A 24,800-nucleotide genomic window follows, 5' to 3' on the forward strand; every position below is an offset into this window, starting at 1 on the left:
TTGTCACACTGTCTGGACAGTGTCTCTGACGGCAGCCGTGTTACCAGGACGTGTCGTCATGTAGCGGGACACACGGACGGAGCTTGATAGATTTTTTGTATGTACTTGTTTATGAGCTCTGAATTACAGTCATTATTTTCCGTATTTCTTCCCTTATAACTACTATTTACATATATTTAATTTGTTAATATATTAGTGAAAAGTAATCTATAAAAGCAAACATGATAAGCCCTATTGATTGGCATGTTCAATATAGTTTAAATGTGTTTCTTTCAGCCCTTCTTAGTAGTGTTGCCAAATGCGAGTAATTATTTATTTTTTGAGAATTATTGTGTAGTTTAAAATTAAATAGAATATGTACAATTATTAAAATAGAATATGAGTAAAAAATTCGTGCGAAAGTCTGATTTCTGGAAAGTCAAGGCATTCGCCTTGACTTTAATGAAACTGCCGAAAATTGTACGAAGTATTTTATTGTCACAAAAAATAATTTAGGGTGACATACATCATGACTGATTGCAAGAAACCTTCTTGGGGACTACCTCTTACCCATAGACTACGATCAGGACTAACGGTACTGTTACAGAGTGCTCTATGAAGCAAAATAAACACTAATCTTATCAAAATCTTGGATTTGTATTTTGCTAAATTAGTAAAAATGTTGAGGTTTAATTGTTCTACATTAAACACGGCCGTGTGTCCCTGTCAACACGCGCTCGTGAACAACGTGACATCGGCAATCACGCGGCGAGATCAAAGGAATTAATTGCCGCTTGTCGCCCGCCAACCCTGCCGACAGGGCTGCCACCTTTGGAATACTAAATGTTTTAGTCTTTTTTTATTACATTTTTTAGTGCTGGATTAAGATGACTATCTATCAAATAATTTACTCAGAAATTAGACCTTCACAGGCACTTTTTCAACGTCAATCTCATTGAGTAGATAAATGTATGTATGTTTCTATGGCGCTTTCTCCACGATAATATCGCTCGTGGATAAAGCGCCATAGCAAGTGTAGAGAAATACGTGGCACGACAATATTATAATCAGCACTCGGATCACAATCATAACCTGTTTTGATATACCTTTTGACTATGTACATTATGTACCTACTAAAATATATTAACACAACAATAATGGCAAGCCGATCTGGCATGATAGGGACCAACACTGTTCAAATGAGTTTCTTTCGGCATTTCTTCTCAGCAGTGATCGTTCCGAAATGCCAGTAGTTTGTAGCTTGTGAGAAATATTATATAACTATAAATATAAAAATTGACGAGAAAAAGTGCCTGTGAAAGTCTAATTTCTGAATAAATTATTTGAATTTGATAATATCGCCGCGATTCTCCTCCCTCGTGGAGACAGCGCCTAAGACAGTACTTAAGGTTCATAAATATCTTTTTTTCTCTTCTTCATAGTCGTATTCCTCATGACTGAGAGTCGCGGTCATTACGTGGAATGAAAAACACACAACAACTTTCTTGGCATTATTAATGGAGTTTACCATTGCCTTCTCCATTTCACACCCAATTTAATAATAATCAACCAGTGTGCAGGTTTCCTCACGATGTTTTCCTTCACCGAAAGCAAGTGGTGGTCGATGAAAACTAGGTACTATATATGAGTCGAATTTGTATACAAACTCATGTGGCACTAGTAGGATTCGAACCTGGGACCTTTGGATCCACAGGCGGGCGTCTTAACCATTACACCACCACCGCTTCATCCGCTTTCTCTCTTTTTAGCTTGTGAATATTTTCACACAGGTGACAACCCTGAGACAGAAGTAGTAACAGTAACATTGGTTGAAATGCAACAGAACAGCTGTGAATGCGGGCACTTACAGGATTAGTTATGTCGTGAGGTTTGCCTTGCCGTGCCTTACCGTATATATTTTATATTGATAAATATCTTAACAATGTTTGTGTAACGTCACCTTTTATCTCCCTCTTTCTCTCATCTCTGCATGGTACCGTATGCATTCGGAGTTGTTAAGCCGCGAATGGTCAACCTATTAAAAATCCTTTGAATGTCTTGACATCATCCCTCTATGGGAATTCTATTTTTGCCTGTCAGCTGCCTAGGCTGTGTGTCCCTTAGTCGCCTCGTCCAACATGCACGAGTGGTCCTATTCTAGGGCGGAACCACACGCCACTACTTTCTATCTCTTTCTCATCTCTGCGTGTTCCGTCCGGATTAGATTCAGGGCTGTAACGCATAAAAAAAAATATATTTAAAAACTGCAATTGAAACATAAAATCAAATGTTACATACAAAACTATCATAGATCGTATTCTATGAATAGGTTGATACTTATTACTATTACGCAAAGGATTCTGATTGGTTCAGTAAAGATGAACCGTAGGTAACTAATTGTTTGATCTGCGCCTCTGGAGTTTTGGATTTTAGTGTTGTGCGAGTTACCTACTTTGTAACTTATAGTTAGATATGATTTTCAAAGCTAAAAATGGTTGTGTTGTGCACGAGATAAACACGAGCGAAGCCATGGGCAAAAGTTATTTCACGAATATTTTCAAAAATTTATATAATAAAGTACATGTGAAAATATAGGCTGGAACTCGACCAATGCTGCGATATGCTATGCTAACCATGAAGTTTCGAATTTCGTGTGTCAACAATGATATTCTATTGGCCACTTGAAACTTCGCTCGACCGTAATTGGGCCGGCCGATGCCGTGGTCTAAATCGATTTTTATCATTCAATAAATAATAACACAGTTTTAAATATGCAACGATCGATACAAATAAATTTTAGAGGTTATGTCAGATTACTTACAAAAGTAGATACTTGAAGAAATGCCCTATCTCTTTTATTTTTTATTGCTTATGTAAATCCAGGGATGTGCCATTTCATCTGGTGCTTAACTTCTTTTACGCGGTCGGGTAATTGGAGTTATGTCGTAAACATTTTATTTTCTAGAACCTAGACGATACATTGTGATTGTGACCGTAATATAAATAAGATCAACTGCTTTTAAACCATTTTCGTCGACTCAAAAAATAACTCTTTTCTTTTGGACTGAAAGTATCCACCGTTAGTATTACGCAATTCTTTTAATAATAGCGAAAAACTAAAAAGAAAAACACAGGAGACTGTGTCAGTTTCATTACTTTCTGATAAAACATTACACTGTAATCTAACAGATAAATTAACTGCTAGATAAACCTGTCTGTTGTGACCTGTCACATCTGTCTGTCTAGTGTTGACAATAAAATTAGCAAAGTTGTGATACGCGCTCGTTCATATATAAGTGTAAGATTGCTGTGCTAATTGTGTGATATCAAATAAATAATTTTTCTTTCTTTCTTCCTCTGATTTGTTTACATGGTACGTTTGATATTTTCATCTCACCATCGAGTCGATTCAGTGAGACGCAGCTAATGGAATCAGAGTGCGCCATTGTGACGCAACTACTACGACTACCACAAACTCGCACTAAGCCCTCAGCTCCAGACATCACTAGTTCTCGTGTTTGTCTTGTGGGCGCTGTGTCAGGGATATTGGGTCTAAGTGTGTACACATCCAACTAGGTACATGTCTACATAATTTACTGCCGAATTTGCCTTACAAAATCAACGTGATTAATCAAGGCAGTGTTATAGGCAAATATGGAGGGACACAGCCAAATGTCTATTAGCGATTTAGAAATCCCAGTTATGAAGTTTGTTGCGCCGCTTCCTCTTCATCTGCCTGTTGGAAGTCATTCAACGACTTTATACTATTTATTAGACATAAATTTTAGTACATTTATGATGCAATAAGTGATGTATCTGTTGAATAAAGAATTTTGAATTTATGTAATTGCACCTTTCTACTATTCGAGTGGGCTAATTGTTAAATTGAGTACCTAATACACATATAAACTTACACATTTATAAATTTTTAGAATGACGCTAGAATGACATAAAAAACCCGTCTTTTTATGTAGTGGGTTAAAGTTAAAATGCTCTGAAATATCAGTAAAACCCCTAACACATTTTGTTCGCTTAATAAACTGACCAAAAGACATCTGTACCTACTTTACCCTTTTCAACGACACTTCAGACGTGTTTGTTTTTACCCGACCCTTAGGGTAAAAGGTCCGCTTGAGCATAATTTGAACCTTAAGTGGCAACGAATAGAGGGGAAAATGTAACTATAATATTTCCAAAAACACTTTTAAGTGATAGTTGGAGAAATTATGTGGATTATGATAAATCTTTTCGTCACGGAGTATTATTACGAAGAAATTATATTCTTCCTATTATATTATATTTCCAATGAAGGTTGATGCCAGATAGGTCTCTCCTTCATAGTCCAACCAGTGTGCAGGTTTCCTCACGATGCCAGATAGGTCTCTTCTTCATAGTCCAACCAGTGTGCAGGTTTCCTCACGATGCCAGATAGGTCTCTTCTTCATAGTCCAACCAGTGTGCAGGTTTCCTCACGATGCCAGATAGGTATCTTCTTCATAGTCCAACCAGTGTGCAGGTTTCCTCACGATGCCAGATAGGTATCTTCTTCATAGTCCAACCAGTGTGCAGGTTTCCTCACGATGCCAGATAGATCTCTTCTTCATAGTCCAACCAGTGTGCAGGTTTCCTCACGATGCCAGATAGGTATCTTCTTCATAGTCCAACCAGTGTGCAGGTTTCCTCACGATGCCAGATAGATCTCTTCTTCATAGTCCAACCAGTGTGCAGGTTTCCTCACGATGCCAGATAGATCTCTTCTTCATAGTCCAACCAGTGTGCAGGTTTCCTCACGATGCCAGATAGATCTCTTCTTCATAGTCCAACCAGTGTGCAGGTTTCCTCACGATGCCAGATAGGTATCTTCTTCATAGTCCAACCAGTGTGCAGGTTTCCTCACGATGCCAGATAGATCTCTTCTTCATAGTCCAACCAGTGTGCAGGTTTCCTCACGATGCCAGATAGGTCGCCGGGTGTAAAATCACAGGCAGGCAGCCGGGCGCAAATTCAAAATTTCAAGATTTATACAGGTGTAACTAAATATCTTCACAAATTATGTTACAATGGACAACACTTAAGACTGATGTCTACTTTTGAGAAGTGTTAATATTAAAGCGAATAAGCACTTCTCGCACTAGCGCTACTACAAATATATATTTTTTATTTCTTGGCGAAAGTTAAAAAAGAATTTTTTAACAAATTATGCCGCACTACGTAAAGATTTTTTAGAAGTATTATAGTTTTCTATAATACAATTGACATTGTAACTAGTGACTAAAAGGAATTTAGTGGCCGCCGTTTTCGATTGTCAACTGTGACTAAATTATGCAATGGAAAACCATAATACTTTCAATTAAATAAAAAACGGATCAAATCGCAACTGATAAGTTTATACAGGAATAATTATTAAATAATATAGGTCATTTTTTAGAAATTGTTAAATAAGATAAATCACCTATCTTATCTAATTCGTTTCCTGTTTAAATTTTTTAAGTTTTTTAATTTCAAAAAAATACTCAGTGTGACATTGACTTTATGTACTTTTATTTAAAGGGGATCCTGATGAACAGATGAGTTCACAAGGATCCCCTGGGGGTCGAGTTAGGGGATCCTGGTGGACGACATGAAATAAATTAATAAAAAAGTATCGCCTTGAGACTTTAAATATGGATCTACCCAAAGTAACGTATTTTAGGACTTCATATTGTTACATCCTGGATTTTTAAGTTCACCGCTAATATAAGCAGGAACAAGCTGAGATATCTATTTAGATAAAAACATAACGGGAGTACGTATTAAAAAGCAATATAATTTTTAAAACTTTGATTTAATTAAAACAAGAGGAAGTTAACATACATTTAAATAAGTTACAATAAATCGGGTAGTATTGTACCTGAGAGTGTTTTATTGACTTGAAATCGGCGAATTCGATGACCAATTACTTTCTGAGATGTGACTTTTTGTATTCGTTTTCGTCGGGGAGAAAATACACAGTTTTCTTTCACACACTACAGCCGACAGTTGCCAACGCAAATGAATATACATTGCGAACTGTAATGCTAGAAAAGAATATGACTTATCACATTATACTAACAATACTGTTATAATTTTGAAAGAAAACATACAATCTATAAACAGATATATAAAGTTTCGCGAGAAAAGGTACTTTATGGACGAAAGTCGCTTATGACGTTTTAGTTAGTCATTTTTAGGCAATAAGTACTATTTTTCGTGGAATCACATTTAGTCCAAAAAGCACACGAATGTAAATAACTTAAGATAAATAGTACAGATTGATTTAATCTGGGTAAACATCACTATTGAAGCGCTATTGTGACACGATTACGAGTTAACCAACACCATTAGAAGAATGGGTGCTATTTTTCAAGAACGTTTGTTGACAATCGTAATTATATTTGAAAACAATACGAGTAAGATGAACAAATTATGTAATCGAGCGGGAATTGACCACGCCCCTGTCTATCCGGGACAGTGCTTGTGATCACTGAGCTACCGAGACTATGCCAGTTCAGGCGAATTAATTCATATCTTTAGGTACGTCTTACGTCGACGTACAGTATTTTCATTATTTATATTAGTTAAGAGTATTCTGTAATGAAAAGTAAGAAGGTGAAGCAATGAATTAATTCGGCCAAACTGGCATGTTCTTAATGGCTCAGTGGTTAAGAGCGCTGTCCCGGATACACAAGGGCGTGGGTTCGATTTCTATTAGATTCTAGAATTTTTTCATTTCATTATTTTCAAAATTAAAAAGCATGTGTGACCTGTATATAACACAACTATTTAAATCCTTACAAGCAATACATTTGCATTTAAAACAAAATATCACGAGCAAGATAAGAAAAAAAAATCATATACATAATATGTGAAAGAGATATCACTCTATAAACCGATACTGATCTAAACAACTTAATTAAGTCATTCTTCGACAACAGTTTTGAATCACAGATATAAAAGGTATTGTCTTACACATAAGCTGATCAACGATCATTTAGAGCGGGACAGACAATGTCGACGTTCTTTTGTCGCGCTCACACAATATTATAATTTAATCTTATAGTATTCCACAGAGTTTGATAAAATCCTGGAAATAACTGAACTAGTGATGCGCAAACATCGATTTCCTTGATAAATCATCTAGAGTATCAATAATTCTTTCGATAGTTATACTTTTTATAGGCTCCATGAATATTCTAGATTATTTTTAAGTATCGATTTTTCTACAGCAATATATACTGATTTTATCAATAAAAGTAACTGGAATACAAGCCCTCAGTAGTTTTTCTTATACTGTAAATAGATAATTGTTGAAGTAAAAATCGATTTGTTTCCAGTTTTGTCAGTCTTCTCGCTTCAAACAAAAGAAACATCAGCATCGTAAAATATTATGTGTATTAAACATCCACGTACCTTGTTTATATAATATTTATGTTATTTATATGTCAACCACGTGTTACAATGATCTTGAAGTAATTAAATAATTTTATCTCTTCAGAATCGCAGAACACTATTCGACATAGCATTCCTACACAAAATAATAATTAACCTGATTGACTCTCCTACGCTCCTTTCTAAAATTAATTTCACAGTTAAACATCGTCTTCCGATTCGCTGCTCGCGCGAACTGAACATTTTAGTACTACCGCAGTTTCGCAAGAACTGAATAAATAAATAATAAATATACTAGGACAAATTACACAAATTGAGCTAGCCCCAAAGTAAGTTCGAGACTTGTGTTATGGGATACTAACTCAACGATACTATATTTTATAATAAATACATATATAGATAAACATCCAAGACCCGGGCCAATCAGAAAAAGATCATTTTCCATCATGACCCGACCGGGGATCGAACCCGGGACCTCTCGGTTCAGTGGCAAGAATCTTACCACTGCGCCACCGAGGTCGTCAAACAATAATATTAATATAATTATATATAAGAATACACGCAATAACTTATTTAATCGCTGTTTGGTACATAATAACAATAATTTCTCAGATATTGTAATTTTTTCCAATTCTCTGAAGTCTAGGAAAAGCAAAGTTCGTACTGAGTTGATGTTGTAATAGGGGAATTTTTATCTTTACCTTGTGTCTTATAATTTTATCATCTTTTTTCTGTGTTTAACTTTGTTGAACACAGGTACGGCATGAATTTAATGTTATTTATTGATGTGCTTCTAGTTAAGCGATCATGGTGTTTGTTAACACGTGTAATTTTCTGTGCTTTAATATTATTATTATTATATACATAGTCGGCACTGTCTGGTCTGTTATATTGTAAACTGTTTTATAACTATTTTTTGTCTTATGACTGTTTGTGCCGTAATAAATGAAAAAAAATAATAACAAATACTGTTTCTGATTCAGTCACCTTTTACAGGTATTGCTAATTTGCGAATATCTCCAACGTTTCGTTTCATTTCTCAAGACCTTTTTTTTTTTACTTCTTTGATACTTTTTTTTAAATCTTTTTTACAAAAAGGGATTTATTTGAACTTTAGAGATACGGAACCTTGAGATGTTGGTGTTTCTTTCATTATTTGTGGATTTTACAAAATAATGCCAATATTAGAATACCTAAACATGTTAATAACAAGAATATATACCAATTGTAGCGCCATGTGAAGTATATTTTGAAATAATATTACCATAATAATAATGTTATTCACTTATTTTTACAAAACTTGATCATACATTTCTTAAAAAACCGTTAAAACTATTTATAATAGTTTGATATATCATATATTTCATGAAATAAAATATAAATTTATTTTAGGCCAAAATTTTTATCACATCGCAAAATATTTGAGATCACAATCTTACACCAATTATTATCACACACAATCAGCCAATAATATTGAAGTTTTCATTTGAATTTTCAGGTTATTGATCACTGATTGGCAGTGGAATTGTCAAAATATGAAACATCATTTTTGACAAGCGTATAAGTATATATGAAATAGTACCAATTAAGTTTAATATTTTAAGTTACTTACAGCCTGTCTGTAAAGAATTGAAAATAAATAAGCTTCTTGGCGGGCAACACGGGTGTTTATCAACCAATATTGACCATAAGATTTGGTATTGCAATTGCAAAAAAATAGTATCATTTTGTCCGCTCAGCGCAATCACGTTCGTGCTGTTCCAAGGCAACGCCACAGAGTATAATACTATATAAGATGTAATTTCATAAAATAAACATATAGATTATTGTACAGGGGCACTCTGGTATCATTTGCCAATATGAAGCAAGTGTTAGACCCCAGTGTTGACACCAGTTTGAATTTGACCAATCATCAATCATCAATTCATTAAAAAACAGTTTTCTATTCTTTATAAACAGATTGTAAATCATTCTTCATTGATATGATTTCTGATGGTACACTTGATAGTAATTTCTATACAACTTATGTTACTACTACTCGTACATATAGCTCAATATAGTATAATTATAGTGTATTTCTTACACTTAATCAAAATGTTAGGAAAACGTAGCGAATAATGAAAATATAACTTGATTCTATTGGAGATTACTATTTTATTCTCATCCATAGAGACATATTATTTAAACACTTATGCACGCTTCGTGTGACAAGTACTTTAGTTCTTTTCGTTACATTCTATAATATTCTGATTAGCGGAATATATATAGAATCACCTAGAGGTTTTACATGTCATTCAATTTATTTTTTTAATATGGGATCAACACAATTCGCATTCTTCATTATATTACACAACCACACACCCTATTCGTATTGGCTCTTACTCCATATATTTCTCACACAATTTATCTCACTTCATATGTTTCTCACAGCAGATGTATCTTACAAAATTTATCTCGTTCCTTATCATTTTATGGTATACGACCGATTCAAATGATAACCGCTGCCCAGAGACAAATGCATAGGGACATGATAGCAGCATTGCCTTCCAAGATTTACATTTTTTTTAAGGTTCCAGTGTTGTCTCGGATCGGAAATAATCGAAGTTGATTCTACAGTTTTATCGTAGATTCGTTTCATAAAGGTTCTTAAAATAGATTTCACAGTCTGATAGGCAACTATTAAGAAGTTGTAGACTCGTTTCTAGATGTTTCCAATGTCGTATCAGATTGTGATTACTCAAAGTTAATATTACACAGTACTGATTACGTACTATGGAATCAACTTAAAGTATTCCCGAACTTTCGAGTCGAAATAGCAGACGGATTATATCAATTTAGACCAGCAATTGCCTCGTCTTGTCGGCCTCATTCATCTATGGAGCAGGAGGGACAGTTTGGACAAGACAACAGCTATGGATTAAACCGCTCCACATCCACACAGAGCATTAGTCGATCAATCTAAATCCCCATCAATGCCAGTCATATTCAAGCTGTCTTCAGAATCATATTCCCTAACCTCTGTATTTGTGTTCGCCTTTCCCTGGTCCTCAGTTAAGGCCTGTTGGAGGATCCTCTCGAGGCGAGGCTGTATGTCCCCGAGCAATGCCCTCTGGGAGGGCTCGGAGGCCCAGCACGACGTCATAATGTCCCAACACTCGTCTGTGAAGTGTGGCAGGCGCTCGGGACGGACACCTGGATACATGCTCAATTATATTCTGGTCGGAAGTCAAGCCGGATTCATGACGTCACCGAAATATGTACTTGCGATTGGTTGTAGTGATACGAGTATAGTAAGGAGTGTGAGGAATGAAATATGACATTAAAACAGTGTATCTTAGATATGTTTGATCGAAATCGGTTCAGCCGTTCAAAAGTTGCAGCGAAATTAATATTGAAAGTCAGGGTTCTTTTTTTAATTTGTCTAACAAATAAACTTGTTTTTGTACATTTTCTGTTTTCAGACGAGATAAAAAAACATATTCACCTCGCTTCACTCCACTCCAGAGTTGCTCCTTGTTCACGAACATTTCAAAAGCGTCTGGTAATTTGACGTTCCCAGCACACAAGTACCTGGAAATATATGAAATCTGTTATTCCTAGATTAGTTTGCTCATTTTATTGATCTGGTGGCGAAATAAAAACAGCTAGCAGCTTCTCCCGAGCAGATTGTATAAGTCAATCAAGGGAAGGGGGTATAAAATGGAGATTCTTCCCATAGGTGATGTGCTAGCAGCCTCTCATTATTCAATCTTAATCTCAGCACCGTACAGTTAGATGTGACCTTCTATTTTCTCAAGTATTGCCTTTGTCCATAGATTTCTCGCTCTACGATATAGTATACTGTATAATTAAAAGATCAATCATATTCTTTCGCTATGTGGCTACGAACACAATTTTATAGTTTTCTCGGTTTACTATATGGCGTACTATATAATCAAGAGTTCAATCATTACCTGTGGCGATCCTTTTGGAACAGCCCTATTAACCGAACGCGATTGGTGGAAATAGAAATTTCAATTCATAAATAACATTTTGTCCGCTCAGCGCAATCACGTTCGTGCTGTTCCAAGGCAACGCCACAGAGTATAGTACTATATAAGATGTAATTTCATAAAATAAACATATAGATTATTAGAGGGGCACTCTGGTATCATTTGCCAATATGAAGCAAGTGTTAGACCCCAGTGTTGACACCAGTTTGAATTTGACCAATATGAAGCAAGTGTTTGAACCCAGTGTTGACACCAGTTTGAATTTGACCAATATGAAGCAAGTGTTTGACCCCAGTGTTGACACCAGTTTGAATTTGACCAATATGAAGCAAGTGTTTGAACCCAGTGTTGACACCAGTTTGAATTTGACCAATATGAAGCAAGTGTTTGACCCCAGTGTTGACACCAGTTTGAATTTGACCAATATGAAGCAAGTGTTTGAACCCAGTGTTGACACCAGTTTGAATTTGACCAATATGAAGCAAGTGTTAGACCCCAGTGTTGACACCAGTTTGAATTTGACCAATATGAAGCAAGTGTTTGAACCCAGTGTTGACACCAGTTTGAATTTGACCAATATGAAGCAAGTGTTTGACCCCAGTGTTGACACCAGTTTGAATTTGACCAATATGAAGCAAGTGTTTGACCCCAGTGTTGACACCAGTTTGAATTTGACCAATATGAAGCAAGTGTTTGACCCCAGTGTTGACACCAGTTTGAATTTGACCAATATGAAGCAAGTGTTTGACCCCAGTGTTGACACCAGTTTGAATTTGACCAATATGAAGCAAGTGTTTGACCCCAGTGTTGACACCAGTTTGAATTTGACCAATATGAAGCAAGTGTTTGACCCCAGTGTTGACACCAGTTTGAATTTGACCAATCAATACGGTTGGTCAAATTCAAATAATATGTTCAGAAATTAGACCTTCACGGGCACTTTTTCACGTCAATTTTTATATTAAATAATAATTTCTCTCACAAGCTACAAACTACTGCCATTTCGGAACGACCACTATTGAGAAGAATTGCCGAAAGAAACTCATTTAAACAGTGTTGGTCCCTATCATGCCAGAAGGCAAGTACATAATGTACATACTCAAAAAAAGTATATCACAACAGGTTATGATTGTGATCCGAGTGCTGATAAAATATCTATACTATTGTTATAAAGAGGTAAGCGTTTGTGAGTTTGTATGTTTGAGGCGGATAATCTCCGAAACTACCGCAACGTTTTCAAAAATTCTTTCACCATTAGATAGGTACTTTATCTAAGATTGCTAAAGGCTATATTTAATCTAAAAATTCCCACGGAAGCGAAGCCCCGGGCAACATTTAGTATGTATATATAGACGCGCCCCAAGAGACCCACGAGTCCCACCCACGCCCCTCTCACCAGAACAGCACCCCGAACGCGTAGACGTCGACGGCAGCGTCGTACTCCCCGCGCAGCAGCTCCGGCGCCATGTGCACCGGCGTGCCCACCACCGACCCCGAGATCAGCGCCTCCGCCGCACAGAACCCTACAGACACACGTCTAAATCGAAACACGATACTACAGTCTGTCCAGAAAGCGAAGAAATAGAATGAAAGCGCTGTCTCCTGTCGGCTGGCATTTTGTTTGGTATTGCAATAGTTAAAAAATGTCGTTCGTCAAAAATCTGTTTTCTTCGCTTTGGGATAGATTGTACTAATTGTTAACAAAATAGTGACTGTGACAAAACTGAGAAGAAACACCGAAAGAAACTAATTTAAACAGTGTTGGTGCCTATCATGCCAAAAGGGCTTACCATTTCTTTAATATAATTTTTTATATAACTAACGTTTGCCCGCGGCTTCGCCCGCGTTAATTTTCCACGGGCACAGTTATTTTTCCGAGATGAAAGGTGTATGTCCTTCTCCTTAATTCAAACTACATGTAAGCATAATTTCAAGAAGATTGGTTAAGTAGACAGAGCGTGAAGAGGTAACAAACAAACATACTTTCGCATTTGTAATACGAGTATTAATTTGGATTAAGATTATTATTTTTTGTCTCTCTCAGTTTAAGAACATTAGAATGAGCACCACATACCCAAGTCGGATAGTGCGGCGCGGTCGTCGTGGTCGAGGAGTACGTTCTTCATCTTGATGTCGCGGTGCACAAGCCCCAGCGAGTGCAGGTAGCGGATACCTGATACACACTACTCAATCAGATATTACATCCTCACAATCACTTTTCCACGATATATTTAAAATTGTACAGTATTTCTCAAAAAGCTACAAAGAAATTAATTTACTTTTAACATTAGTAAAGAATAGATGACTATATTCAATTATTGAATATATAATTGTGTGTATTGTTCAAAATGTACATTAATATTTAGGCTATACTAATATTTAATATTTGTATGTTGAAAAATTGTACATTTCAATAATGTTATATACATAAGTTCTGGACATTTATATATATTAACATAATAGTTGTTAAGCTTTACTCGCGGGAAATTCCGGTCAGTACTATTTATTTTTCTGGGTTGAAAAGTATTATGGTGTCCTTCGTAGATCAAACTATATTTATGCAAAATTTCAAGGAGATTAGTTGAGTAGATAAAGCGTGAAGAGGCAACAAACTTACTTCCGCATTTATTATATTAGTTAGGTTATTTAGTATGTGAAATTGGCTAGGTGTTGCGCCTGGGGAACCGGTTACCCAGGCGCAACACCTAGCCTGGCGGGAAGATCTTCCCTTTGTGGCGGTCGAGCATAATCACCTAGCTCCCGCTACAAAATTATCCTAACTAATATTACACATGCGAAAGTAAGTTTATTACGTCTTCACACTCTATTTACTCAACCAATCTTTTTTAAATCATGTTCTTCTTCATATATATAGTGAAAAAGTGCCCGTGAAGGCCTAATTTTTGAATAAATGATTTGATTTGAAATTTTGCATCCTTGTTTTAAGTATAAAGGACATAGTGTGCATCTTTCATCCCGGAAACATATCTATACCTGTCGGGAACTCACGCATACGAAGTATAAAATCGAAAGTTAATTAACTACTTACTCTAATTATCTTTTAAAATTTTTTGTGACGCAAATGAAAAATGTGTTGAGCTGTTCCAGAGCTAGGTCCTACCTTCAACGATATCCGTGGCGACGCGGAGGCGGCGCGCGCGCGCGAGCCCGGCGCGCACGGCCGCGTGCAGGTCGCGCTCGCGGCGCGCGCACACGAGCAGCACGCCCGCGCACGCGCCGCCGCCCGCGCGCTGCACCACCGACCCCAGCAGCCGCACTATGCGCGGGTGCGCCGGGATACTCCTGACATTACGTTGTTATGATAACCACTTGATCGCCGCGAACTTAGACCACATTTTTGATGAGTTTTTACAAAATTGTGAACAGTTCAAAAGAAAAAAAAAAACCGATCCTACATACCTTTTAAATTTCATCAAAATCAGATCCAACGGTTCGAAAGTATTTTTGCACCAAACTCTTTATTGCACCATAAACATATAGAGAAATACATAAGAATACAACATTGTCTGTTTTGCTGATAGTCTTTGAAACAAATTAAATAAACTCGCCCAATAACGTATGAATGTCTTTCATGTAAACTCCAGGCTTCGAAGCGTCACAGCCGAGGATGAGAACGAAAAGATAATAATAATATCTTTATTCAGTAACTTTTGTTTGAAAAACCTTGAAATTTTGAATATTCAACTATGATTTTATAGCCATATAGCCTGACTGAGAAGTTCATAACAGATTCCAACACGCTAGGCACATTTCTCGATAGCACGCCAGGCATATTTCTCACAATGACAATTCGCTGAGCTTGAAAAGTCAAATTACCTAGTGTAAAAGAACTCCATAGCCAACTCGTGGTAATGTCTATCATCGGCCGGCAGAACAGACTTGACTGCGACCGGACTGTGGCCCGCCCAGCCTCCGCGAACAGAGTATACTACGCCGTATTGTCCTCGACCTAAAAATGACGTTTTATTTCTCATAATTGCTGGTTAGTTGTTTTACTAGCTGCAATAGCTTGAAATAATGGAAATGAGCGGGAAGAGCGGTATGTTGCGCGTCAAATATGTAAAGCAGTTTCAAATAATTAATCCAAGAAAATGTTGACTGTTGCAAACATGATAAAAATAAAACTTGTAATATACTTATGTCCTTGTATCATATGAAAATACATAATTGGAAAACTCTTACCTATTTCTCTACCAAGTTCTGGTGTTCCGTACATAAGGAGATCACACATTGAGGTGCTTTCTAGACATAAGCGAGCAAACGCTGGCGCGTATCTGTAAATAGTGAAATTGCAGTCATAAGTTCAATGAGATGTAATTGTTCATCATAACATTTAATGAGATATAATTGTTCTTTTACAGTAGACTTTTGTAAAATCTTCAGTTTAATAATAAAATTTTTTTGACACAACTTAGGTCACTTCCTACATAAGTTTCTCATGGCCAACCATTAGTTTCTCGTTAGCTGATGTTTGTCATCGTATCTGCAGGTCCTGAGTTCGATTCTCACCGCGGGTAATATTTGTACTTGTAATCACATATATAATATAATATTATATTTGTCTATGGATATGGTACTGAGGGTGTTGTGCCCGTTACTGTCTAACAAATAGTGTGGATATTTGAGTGTTGTCCATTATTTTGCTACTATAGTTTCTATAATATTTATTGAAATAAAACTCACTTCTTTCTGATGGCAAGTTTGACAGCTTCTGTGTGATGTAACCGTCCCTCCAAAGCGGCTTCGAGCGCGATCAGCGCTGATTGATATTTTTCATGGGCTACCGTTAGTTTTTCCAGTATCTGTTTAAAGAAGATTACATTAAAAAATCTGTCATTTTTGTCACAAAATCACTAGTAAGAAGTTCAAGCCAAAATACATACTTGTACGTAAATAAGAACTATTCCCATAAATATAATCATATAAACAAAGGTTGGTTATGTACTTGTATAATTATATTAACATTAAGTAAATTATAATGATATATAACATATTTTCCGAAAAACAATTTCTTATGCAAGTCGAAATCAAAATGCTCTTTTGTTTTCTATTTTTTCCAGTAATACAAAGTGCCTTAAGTACATCAAAATGTACATATAAAAATGATGAGATCGAATGCTGACAATAAAAATAGATTTAAAATATGTCATTTTTATACAACGTGAAATACAAACAGAATATGACCTGCGCAGATATAATCCTGGCCAATCGAGTCGGCGTCAAAGAGTGCAGTGTGTGAAGGGCTACTCTTCTTCTCCATACAGGGCTCAGAGCGCAGCACGCTGTTTCTGATTCTTCTCCAGCGAGACGTAGTCTGTGAGAAACACATATATATTTCTGTATTTATTATGGAGAGGGTAACAAAATACCTATACACAGTGACTTTTTATACATTCACATGTATTGTCTACATTCCTCAAGTTTTTGCGATTTCAGGGTTGGTTCCATACGAAAAGTTATTCAATATTATGATAATGTGATATATAAAAAATCACTCTGTATGCACGAAGTGGTTGATATTATACTATGGTAGATCGAGTATGATAAATGATGTCTACTATGGTAGTGATAGTATCTTGGGTAAGTCCTTCGAGCGAAGTTTGAAATAACACTTTATATTAACACTTTTAGAGGGGACAATACAGGTAACATGTATTTAAAAATGGGTAAACTGTACCTGTGTATTAATCTCCTCAGGGAGTCCAGCAGAGATCTGAGCAACGAGAAGGAGCCAGTGGGCTGCAGCTGCACCTGCCGCGCCACGAACAGCAGCTGCCGCATGGCCTCGCTCGCCGGCCGCCCGCCCAACTCCTGTCTGCACGACAGCTCTAGAGATTCTAGACACCTGTAATTAATAGGGTTTTTGCCACCAAGACAAATTATAATCTATTCAATATGAATTGATGCAAAAGGTAAACAAACAAAAAAAACGAGAAACAAACAAGCCAAAAAATTTATGTAAGCGACATGACTCCATAAGACAACTAAAAATTTAACATTAATAGAAAATCAGAACAAAATTATAAAGGAATAGCGAGACATAATGATTTTTTGGTTCATGGTTTGTTTACCTTTTGTCTCAGTCCAAGATGAATAGGGTATAGATAACTTTTCTAATCAACAAAAACATAGATATATGTGGACGTCGATAAAGATATTTATTTGCAAAACATTGAAATCATATGTTACAATTATAAAAGCGCTAAAATGTTTAATCGTATAATCGGTTGAAATATTTTAACATACCTCTGCAAGGTCCCAAAATAAGTTTCTCGAAGACAATCCACGAAATTGACTAGTTTTAGACTGATTTTACGGCTGAGCTTTGAAAGCACTGAAACAAATTATAACAAATATTACGGCTAAGCCCCGAAATACATATATAACTAGATTTAGCCAGCCTGACCTAGTTGCAGCCGGTCTCAGTTACATCTAGATGTAACCTGCTTATTCGACAGGACTTAGGTTTATATTTAGTTTACTGTAATTTGAAACATCCCAATCCCAACCTATATTATAAATGTGAAAATAATAAGTGTTTAGTTCCCTCTTCACGCTTTGTCTAAACAACCAATCTTCTTGAAATTTTGCATACATGTACTTAGTTTACAGAGAAGGATATAGGGTACTTTTCTTTCCGGAAAAATAACTGCTCCCGTGGGAAAACCGCGGACAGAGAAGAAGGTAAAAAGCTAGTGACTAAAAAACTAAATATAGCTAAAACTCACCAGTCTGCTGAACATCCAAAGAGGCCTCCTTAACAGACACGTTCCCGGCGTTAGTGCAAACTGTGGCGTTGGCCCAGCTGACCGCGTGAGAGAGAGAGAATGTCTCCTCGTTTTCTACTCGAATGCGACCAGCTTGAGATATCACTACTGATGCGTCTTCCGAATTTGACTGCAATAAAAAAAAAAACTAAAAAATTGGCCAGCCACACTAAGGCCCGTATAAATCAAATAGAAAGTAAATATATAATAGGATATCTTAATCGATCAAACTCCACTATAAAAAAAAAAACAACTACCATTCCCAATCAAATTTAAAATTCGTCATTAAACTTAAAGTAACTTTAAAGACGAAATTTCAGTGACTCACCTTCAAATAACTCATGCTCAAACTCTCATCTCTTTCATTGATAATCTCGTAATCATCAAAGTTATAGCTGTCATACGACAAGGCTTCCTCTCCATCGGATGTGGGCTCGCGGGAGGAGGGTGCCGGGGGAGCGGGAGGGGCAGGGGGAGGGGGAGGGGACGAGCGCGTGGAGTAGAAGATAGAGTTGGAGACCATGAAGCGGCGGTCTTGGTGGCACGGCAGGTCTGCAACGAAAGATAATATATGTATTTACTAGCGATTTTCTTTTTATTTATTTACAGACTTCGTACGAGGTTTGTACACCTTCGGGAATAACAGTGAAAATTTAATCAAAATCCATGGCTTGGTTTAAAAGGAGAAAGCTTAGAGACAGACAGACGCGGAGAGCGACTTTGTTTGATACTATCTTAGCGATTCATTTACGAATTCTGCTCTCTGGTACTTACTAGTAAGAATTTATTACATAAGAAAGGCCAATCACAGAATTAATTTGAACGACTGCTGCATGAATATCATACAAGGCTTGTTGTATTGTTTTATTTGAAACTAGCGTTTGCCTGCGGTAAAAGGTAGCCTATATACTCGCCAGCTCTCCAACTATCACCAGTCCAAAAATCATCTCAATACAATACTCCGTTTTGACGTGAAATAAGGACACACATACACACAGTTCATATTTATAAAAGTAGTATGGATTCTCAAACTATTTTATTTATAATCATTTACTAAAATCATACATAACATAATTTACAAAAAATCCTTACACATTTACTAGACAGCTTTGACAATTTTATAAAAGAAATACAATTTTCAAATTGCTTTTTCCATTACATATTAAAACATGAAAAAGTCTTTTTACTACGATAAGTGCCCCATATATTTTTTGTACTGAATTAATTTGTATATTTAGTGCAATCCAGATATTCCAAATAGATTGAAACGTTAGTAGATCTTACCATCGACACTCCAGTCCATATTGTTGACTTCCGTCTGCATTTCCTGAAGCACCTCCTGCATTATAGCAACCAGTTCCTGTTTCTTGTCGCCCTCGCTGAATTTGTTGTTAATCGTCTGTCAAACGAAAATATATCTAACCAACAACTCACAATGACGACCACGGTGGCGCAGTGGTAAAGTTCTTGCCACTGAACCGAGAGGTCCCGGGTTCGATCCCCGGTCGGATCATGATGGAAAATTATCTTTTTCTGATTGGCCCGGGTCTTGGATGTTTATCTATATATGTATTTGTTATAAAATATAGTATCGTTGAGTTAGCATCCCATAACACAAGTCTCGAACTTACTTTGGGGCTAGCTCAATCTGTGTGATTTGTCCTAATATAGTAGTTATAGTTAACACTCGAATCTTTGTAAATCAAATTTCAATCATGATCTTATTTCAACTGATGTGCGCTTTTATTATTAATAGCTTTCACCTGCTTTCGCCCTCGTGAATTATCCACGACAAACATTTATTTTTCTGGGATGAAAGGTGTCCTTGTGTCCTTCTTTGTACTTCAAACTACAAGTATGTAAAATTTCAAGAAGATTGGTTGAACATATAAAGTGTGAAGAACTAAACATACAAACTGGTTTTATAAAATTGCTCAGAAAGTGAGGATAAAATTATGCAATATTTAGGATTATGATTGGGACGCGGATGTATCAGTCACGCCTCAAATAATGTATATTATGTTTAAAACGAGTTTATCCGTTCTTGTAGAAGGAGACTCACTTCAAATAATTGTTGTTCCTGAGTGGCAACATACTGTATTTTCTTGGGCACAACCTGCAGCTCTCTAGCTAAATCAAATGAGGCCAGAATGAACTGCTGTAGTAGCTTCACGTGAACCTGCAATCAATACACATATAATAAATATACTTACTAAATAATCACTATTTACATTATTAAGGTACTAAGAATGGGTATACAATTTTCCCCAAGAACAAATCTAAAGACATAGCAATGAAAAAAGGCTAATTCTTAAATATCAAAATACTTTTATGACACGCTAGGCAGGTTTCTCACCATTAAAACTAACACGCCAGGCATGTTTTCCACAAATATTAATAAAACACATGTTTTTGCATGACATACCTCACTGAGTTGCGTGCTGCACTCCAACAGGCTACTTTGCGAACACTCGGCTGCAAATTTAACGGTAGTACTCAGAAACGCTGATCTCGTATGTATTGCGCTATCCGCTTTCCCCTTCCCCAAAGTTTCGCCCGCATGTTGTATGGCGGTGCTAAGATATGGTGCCAAAGGTTTGAGGTCGACTGTACGTAGGATTTCTACGTCATTTGCTATGATCCATTGACTTTTAACGTGGTGTTTCGGGGGTGGACTACCTGAAAATCAGATTGGGAGACTTAATTGTTTTTAATTTGAATAAAAATAAAAGGAATTCATTGAATTTATGAGAAAGACTCACACATCAACTCCCATTGATCGAGCAGCTCATTCATAAAACCTATTTGTTCTTCTCTCAGTCTTCTATTGGCAGTAGATTTCTTACTATTAATAGGAGATTCTTGTGTCCGTCTGTAAACATGTTTGTTTAACATGTAACTGAAAAAGCTTTCTTTTCAATAACTGACGACATTACTTATTTTTCGAGAAACAGTGTTGAACAAATACTTTTAATAGTCTATTTTACAGTCCGTATTACATTCTAACATACGATCCAAAAATTCAGCAAGTGATCACAGATAATAATCGACATGTTCACTTTAAGAAAACATGCCTAATTGTAAAACATTTACAGCAACTGAACACAAGGCATGTTTTAACAAAAAATAATCGCATTTTCCTGTAAGTGATCATTGAGAAATAAAACTCTTTAACCACATTTGGTGACTTATTACGCTACACAGATAATAAGCAAGTTGACAAGGTCAGATGATTATTTAAAAAAATCCATAAATGACTTATTCAAAATTTAGAGAATTTGCACACGTTTCCATTTAAACATTGCAGGTGGATCATTTTACAATAATTCAATGTCGGTTGCATTGCCATTATCAAACCTTTTACGTAAAAGTTATTCTTTGGACTTGTTCATGTCGTGTTATCTCGTCTAAATTTGCGGGGACCAATATTTAATTCTAAAAGGTTAACTAATTAAACATTAGTCATTTAACCTATTTACCTCAAAACAGGCTCCATAAGGTCCTGATCAGATTCGGGCAGATCCTCAGCTCTGTACATATCCTCAGCCGACTCTGTAGCTTCGTTAGTCTTCTCCACCTCCTTGTGCGAGAGGTCCGTACTGTCAGAGAAGAGAATGAAGAGGAGCTGACTGTGAGGGTTGATCTCTTTAATTTGGTGAAGGTCGAGGCAATTCTGAAAAATAGCATCATCATCAGCAATTTTAGTGCTTCTACATTGCTGTGACTCTGGATTTCGTTGTGGATTGGTAAGGAGGGTGAGCCACAATCTACCACATGGGTATAGTCTGTTTATAACATCTTTATTATACAAATAACACATGCTTTGAAGCATATACCAATAAGAAGGTAAATACAAAATGGCGGACTTGTACCAAAAAGGGATCTCCACCAGTCAACCAACCAGCGACAAGACTCAGTCCTAAAATAAAGAGAAGCCAACATATGTATGGATTCTCTCTCTCTCTGTCTCTCTTGAGACAGAAAATTGAGAAAGTAGGGTAAACGCCACTGTTGCACACTGGACCATTCAGCCTCTTTTAAAAACTCAGTTGCGAGATTACTAATATAAAGGTTACACATTATTATAAAAATAAACTTGAATATGTACAGAACATGATAAATGCAACATGCTACAATTAAATTAGTATATTCCAACATAAAATAATAATAAAAACTTCTTACCTCCCCAGCGAACACCGCGGGCTCGCCATTATCACTTTCCTTCACAACTTTATCGACTATCACTTCCTTTTTAACTTCATTCACTTCACTAACTCGAGGTGTACTATACAAACTGAACGAATTCCAAAAATCCTCTTCACTCCTCGACGTCACCATACTGTCACCAATATTGTCACTAAAAATGTTCCTACCAATTCTGTCTAACGCGTACAAATACACAGGGTTAAAATTCCTTAGAATCATTTCACGTTTGTTGTATAAGTCTAAATGAGTTTGCTTCAACGTTAGGTAGCTGGTTACACCAGAGTCGACTTCGATGTCTGGTGGTACGATGATACGGAGACCATCTTTGAGGAATGTATTGTTTAGCTCCACCTCCAACATGGTTGACAGGTCGTTATGATCCTGGCGTAGAAGGTCCTGAAAACGAAAAATGTTTTTAAATGCTAAGTTCAACTGAGGAGACCATAAGGAAAGTACCAGTACAGACAAAACTTGAGTACATTATTAATTAACCTTGTTATTTATAAAAATATAAAGCATACTTTAACTTAAAGTATGTTTTTACAGTGTCGCACTTTACAAAATTTGGCATGACAGATGGCGACAAAAAATACTTTAGCTTAAATTATGCTTAATATTTTTTATGAAACCTGTTTAATTAAAGTCAATTTTTCTCATAAATACCCTGGTATTTATTAGAACTTTACTTTTACTTATTACTTTAATTTACTTTTTATTATTTTAATTAATAAATGCACCGTCAATCAATTAAAAAATATTCGAATTGACAATATATTAATTTAGGATTAAAATCAGTTTGATTGTGAAAATAAGGATTTTATAGTTGGGATCAAATGTTCAAAAAATAGGACAGTGGGCCCTGAGCTCTGAGGCTCAACGTCTGCGGAAGAAACCAAGAGAACGCTGAGTTGAGAGATCGTCAATTTTATAGTTTTAAGCCTGATGCAACACGCCAGGAGCGTTTTCGGACTAATGTGTGTTTTAAAAAATATATAATGTAATAAAGTTATATTTACCCGCAAAGGCAGAGTATCCCATGATCTCTTATTGCACTCCAGCTCCTCTACCAGCTCAAACTCGGAGTTGCCAAGAGTTAAGTGCACCTGTGTACTGCTGCCGTACTGGATTTTTAGCTGAAATGTCCTGACATTGGTTAGAACATAGCTTTACTTTGAGCAGGGATGGCGTTTGTATTTACAAAATTATCCGTTCAAAAATGCTTATCGGTACAATTCTAATATTATAAATGCAAAAGTCTATCTGTCTCTAAAGCTTTCATAGCTAAATAATGCTTGTCGATTTTGATGATATTTGAAAAGGATCCAGTTAATGAAGGCATCTGACATGATTTTTGCGACTCGACGTCTATTGACAGTCGCATACACATTAGGAAACTAAATTTAGTCAACCAACGAGCAAGTTTTCTCACGATGTTTGAATTTGAATGCGGTCACACATTCATGATTCGAACCTAGGACCTTTTGGTTCACAGGCGTTATAACCGATGCGTGAACCAGCGTTTCCGCTGTATACCGCAAATTCGTCAACATATTTTGATTGGAATTTCGACTCTCAAAAAAGAAGTTTAGTAAACATTAATCTATTCTAACCCATCTGCACCCCCTAGGAGCCGGGTCGGGCAGCAGCTGTCGTCCGAGCAAACAGTTCAGAAGCCTGGCTCTCGCTGCAGCACTGGTGCCCAGCACTACTATAGCTGTGGGCCTGTTGCATATGCTGCCGATGTCTTGCACCGTCACTGGGACTTCTGGGTCTGGAAAGAATATATTTAGATTTATTACAAAGCCGTGGTGAACGGAAGAGTAGGTCAGACTTCGACGAACGCAACCAGATTGCTGATCTCTCTGTCATCTTCGCGTGTTCCCTGGTTCATTGGGAGCGGTGACGCCCCAAATCCCAGGGCTAACGCAAATAAAATCGCCATTAAATTTGGAAGATTTGGCTATAATTTTACAATCGGCCCGCCTGATCCTATTCTCTACCTGCAAAAGAAACACGCGTGATAATACTCGTCTGTATGTTATTGACCTGCATCAGATATCTATCAACAAGGAGGTGAAAAAAATTATATGATCAGCTTGATGAACACAGAGTTACCTAAATATTAAAATATGTATGTATCCTTACATATTATAAAACAAAGTCCTCTGCCGCGTATGTCTGTTCGCGATAAACTCAAAAATTACTGCACGAATTTTCATGCGGTTTTCACCAACAGATAAGTGTGATTCCTGAGGAAGGTTTAGGGGTATCATTTATTATGTTTTTACCCAAGTGAAGCCGGGACGGGCCGATAATATGTAATAAATATTAAGTACTTAGTCAATAATTATACGGAAATTATGAATAAATGAGTATTGAGTATTAATCAATGCGATCGAGTGCTGATAAAAAAATAGATATAAAATAT

The 24,800-nt window shown here is 36.5% G+C and overlaps 1 protein-coding gene across 4 annotated transcripts in view; it reads right to left on the minus strand.

Moving 5' to 3' along the window:
* Positions 1–337: 337 nt before the first annotated feature.
* Positions 338–24,800, minus strand: part of LOC128680103 (dual serine/threonine and tyrosine protein kinase-like) — a 30,936-nt gene continuing 6,473 nt past the window's right edge. For 2 of the 4 annotated variants that reach the window (XM_053762904.2, XM_053762905.2), the window contains 21 exons: positions 23,983–24,143; positions 23,389–23,505; positions 22,349–22,768; positions 21,646–21,839; positions 20,929–21,065; positions 20,592–20,845; positions 20,229–20,345; positions 19,451–19,565; positions 18,495–18,718; positions 18,128–18,296; positions 17,646–17,733; positions 17,077–17,244; positions 16,584–16,713; positions 16,083–16,201; positions 15,582–15,673; positions 15,216–15,348; positions 14,500–14,681; positions 13,453–13,551; positions 12,775–12,901; positions 10,871–10,956; positions 5,785–10,578 (listed from right to left, as the gene is read on the minus strand). In XM_053762904.2, the coding sequence (XP_053618879.1) occupies positions 10,340–10,578; positions 10,871–10,956; positions 12,775–12,901; positions 13,453–13,551; positions 14,500–14,681; positions 15,216–15,348; positions 15,582–15,673; positions 16,083–16,201; positions 16,584–16,713; positions 17,077–17,244; positions 17,646–17,733; positions 18,128–18,296; positions 18,495–18,718; positions 19,451–19,565; positions 20,229–20,345; positions 20,592–20,845; positions 20,929–21,065; positions 21,646–21,839; positions 22,349–22,768; positions 23,389–23,505; positions 23,983–24,143 (3,371 nt within the window). In that variant the 3' untranslated portion in view covers positions 5,785–10,339. Of the gene's footprint in view, positions 2,212–5,784; positions 10,579–10,870; positions 10,957–12,774; positions 12,902–13,452; positions 13,552–14,499; positions 14,682–15,215; positions 15,349–15,581; positions 15,674–16,082; positions 16,202–16,583; positions 16,714–17,076; positions 17,245–17,645; positions 17,734–18,127; positions 18,297–18,494; positions 18,719–19,450; positions 19,566–20,228; positions 20,346–20,591; positions 20,846–20,928; positions 21,066–21,645; positions 21,840–22,348; positions 22,769–23,388; positions 23,506–23,982; positions 24,144–24,800 lie in introns of those variants that run through there. The other 2 variants (XM_053762907.2, XM_053762906.1) reach the window with 2 other exon arrangements.

This window comes from Plodia interpunctella, chromosome 23 (assembly GCF_027563975.2).
Source record: "Plodia interpunctella isolate USDA-ARS_2022_Savannah chromosome 23, ilPloInte3.2, whole genome shotgun sequence".
Lineage (NCBI taxonomy): Eukaryota > Metazoa > Arthropoda > Insecta > Lepidoptera > Pyralidae > Plodia > Plodia interpunctella.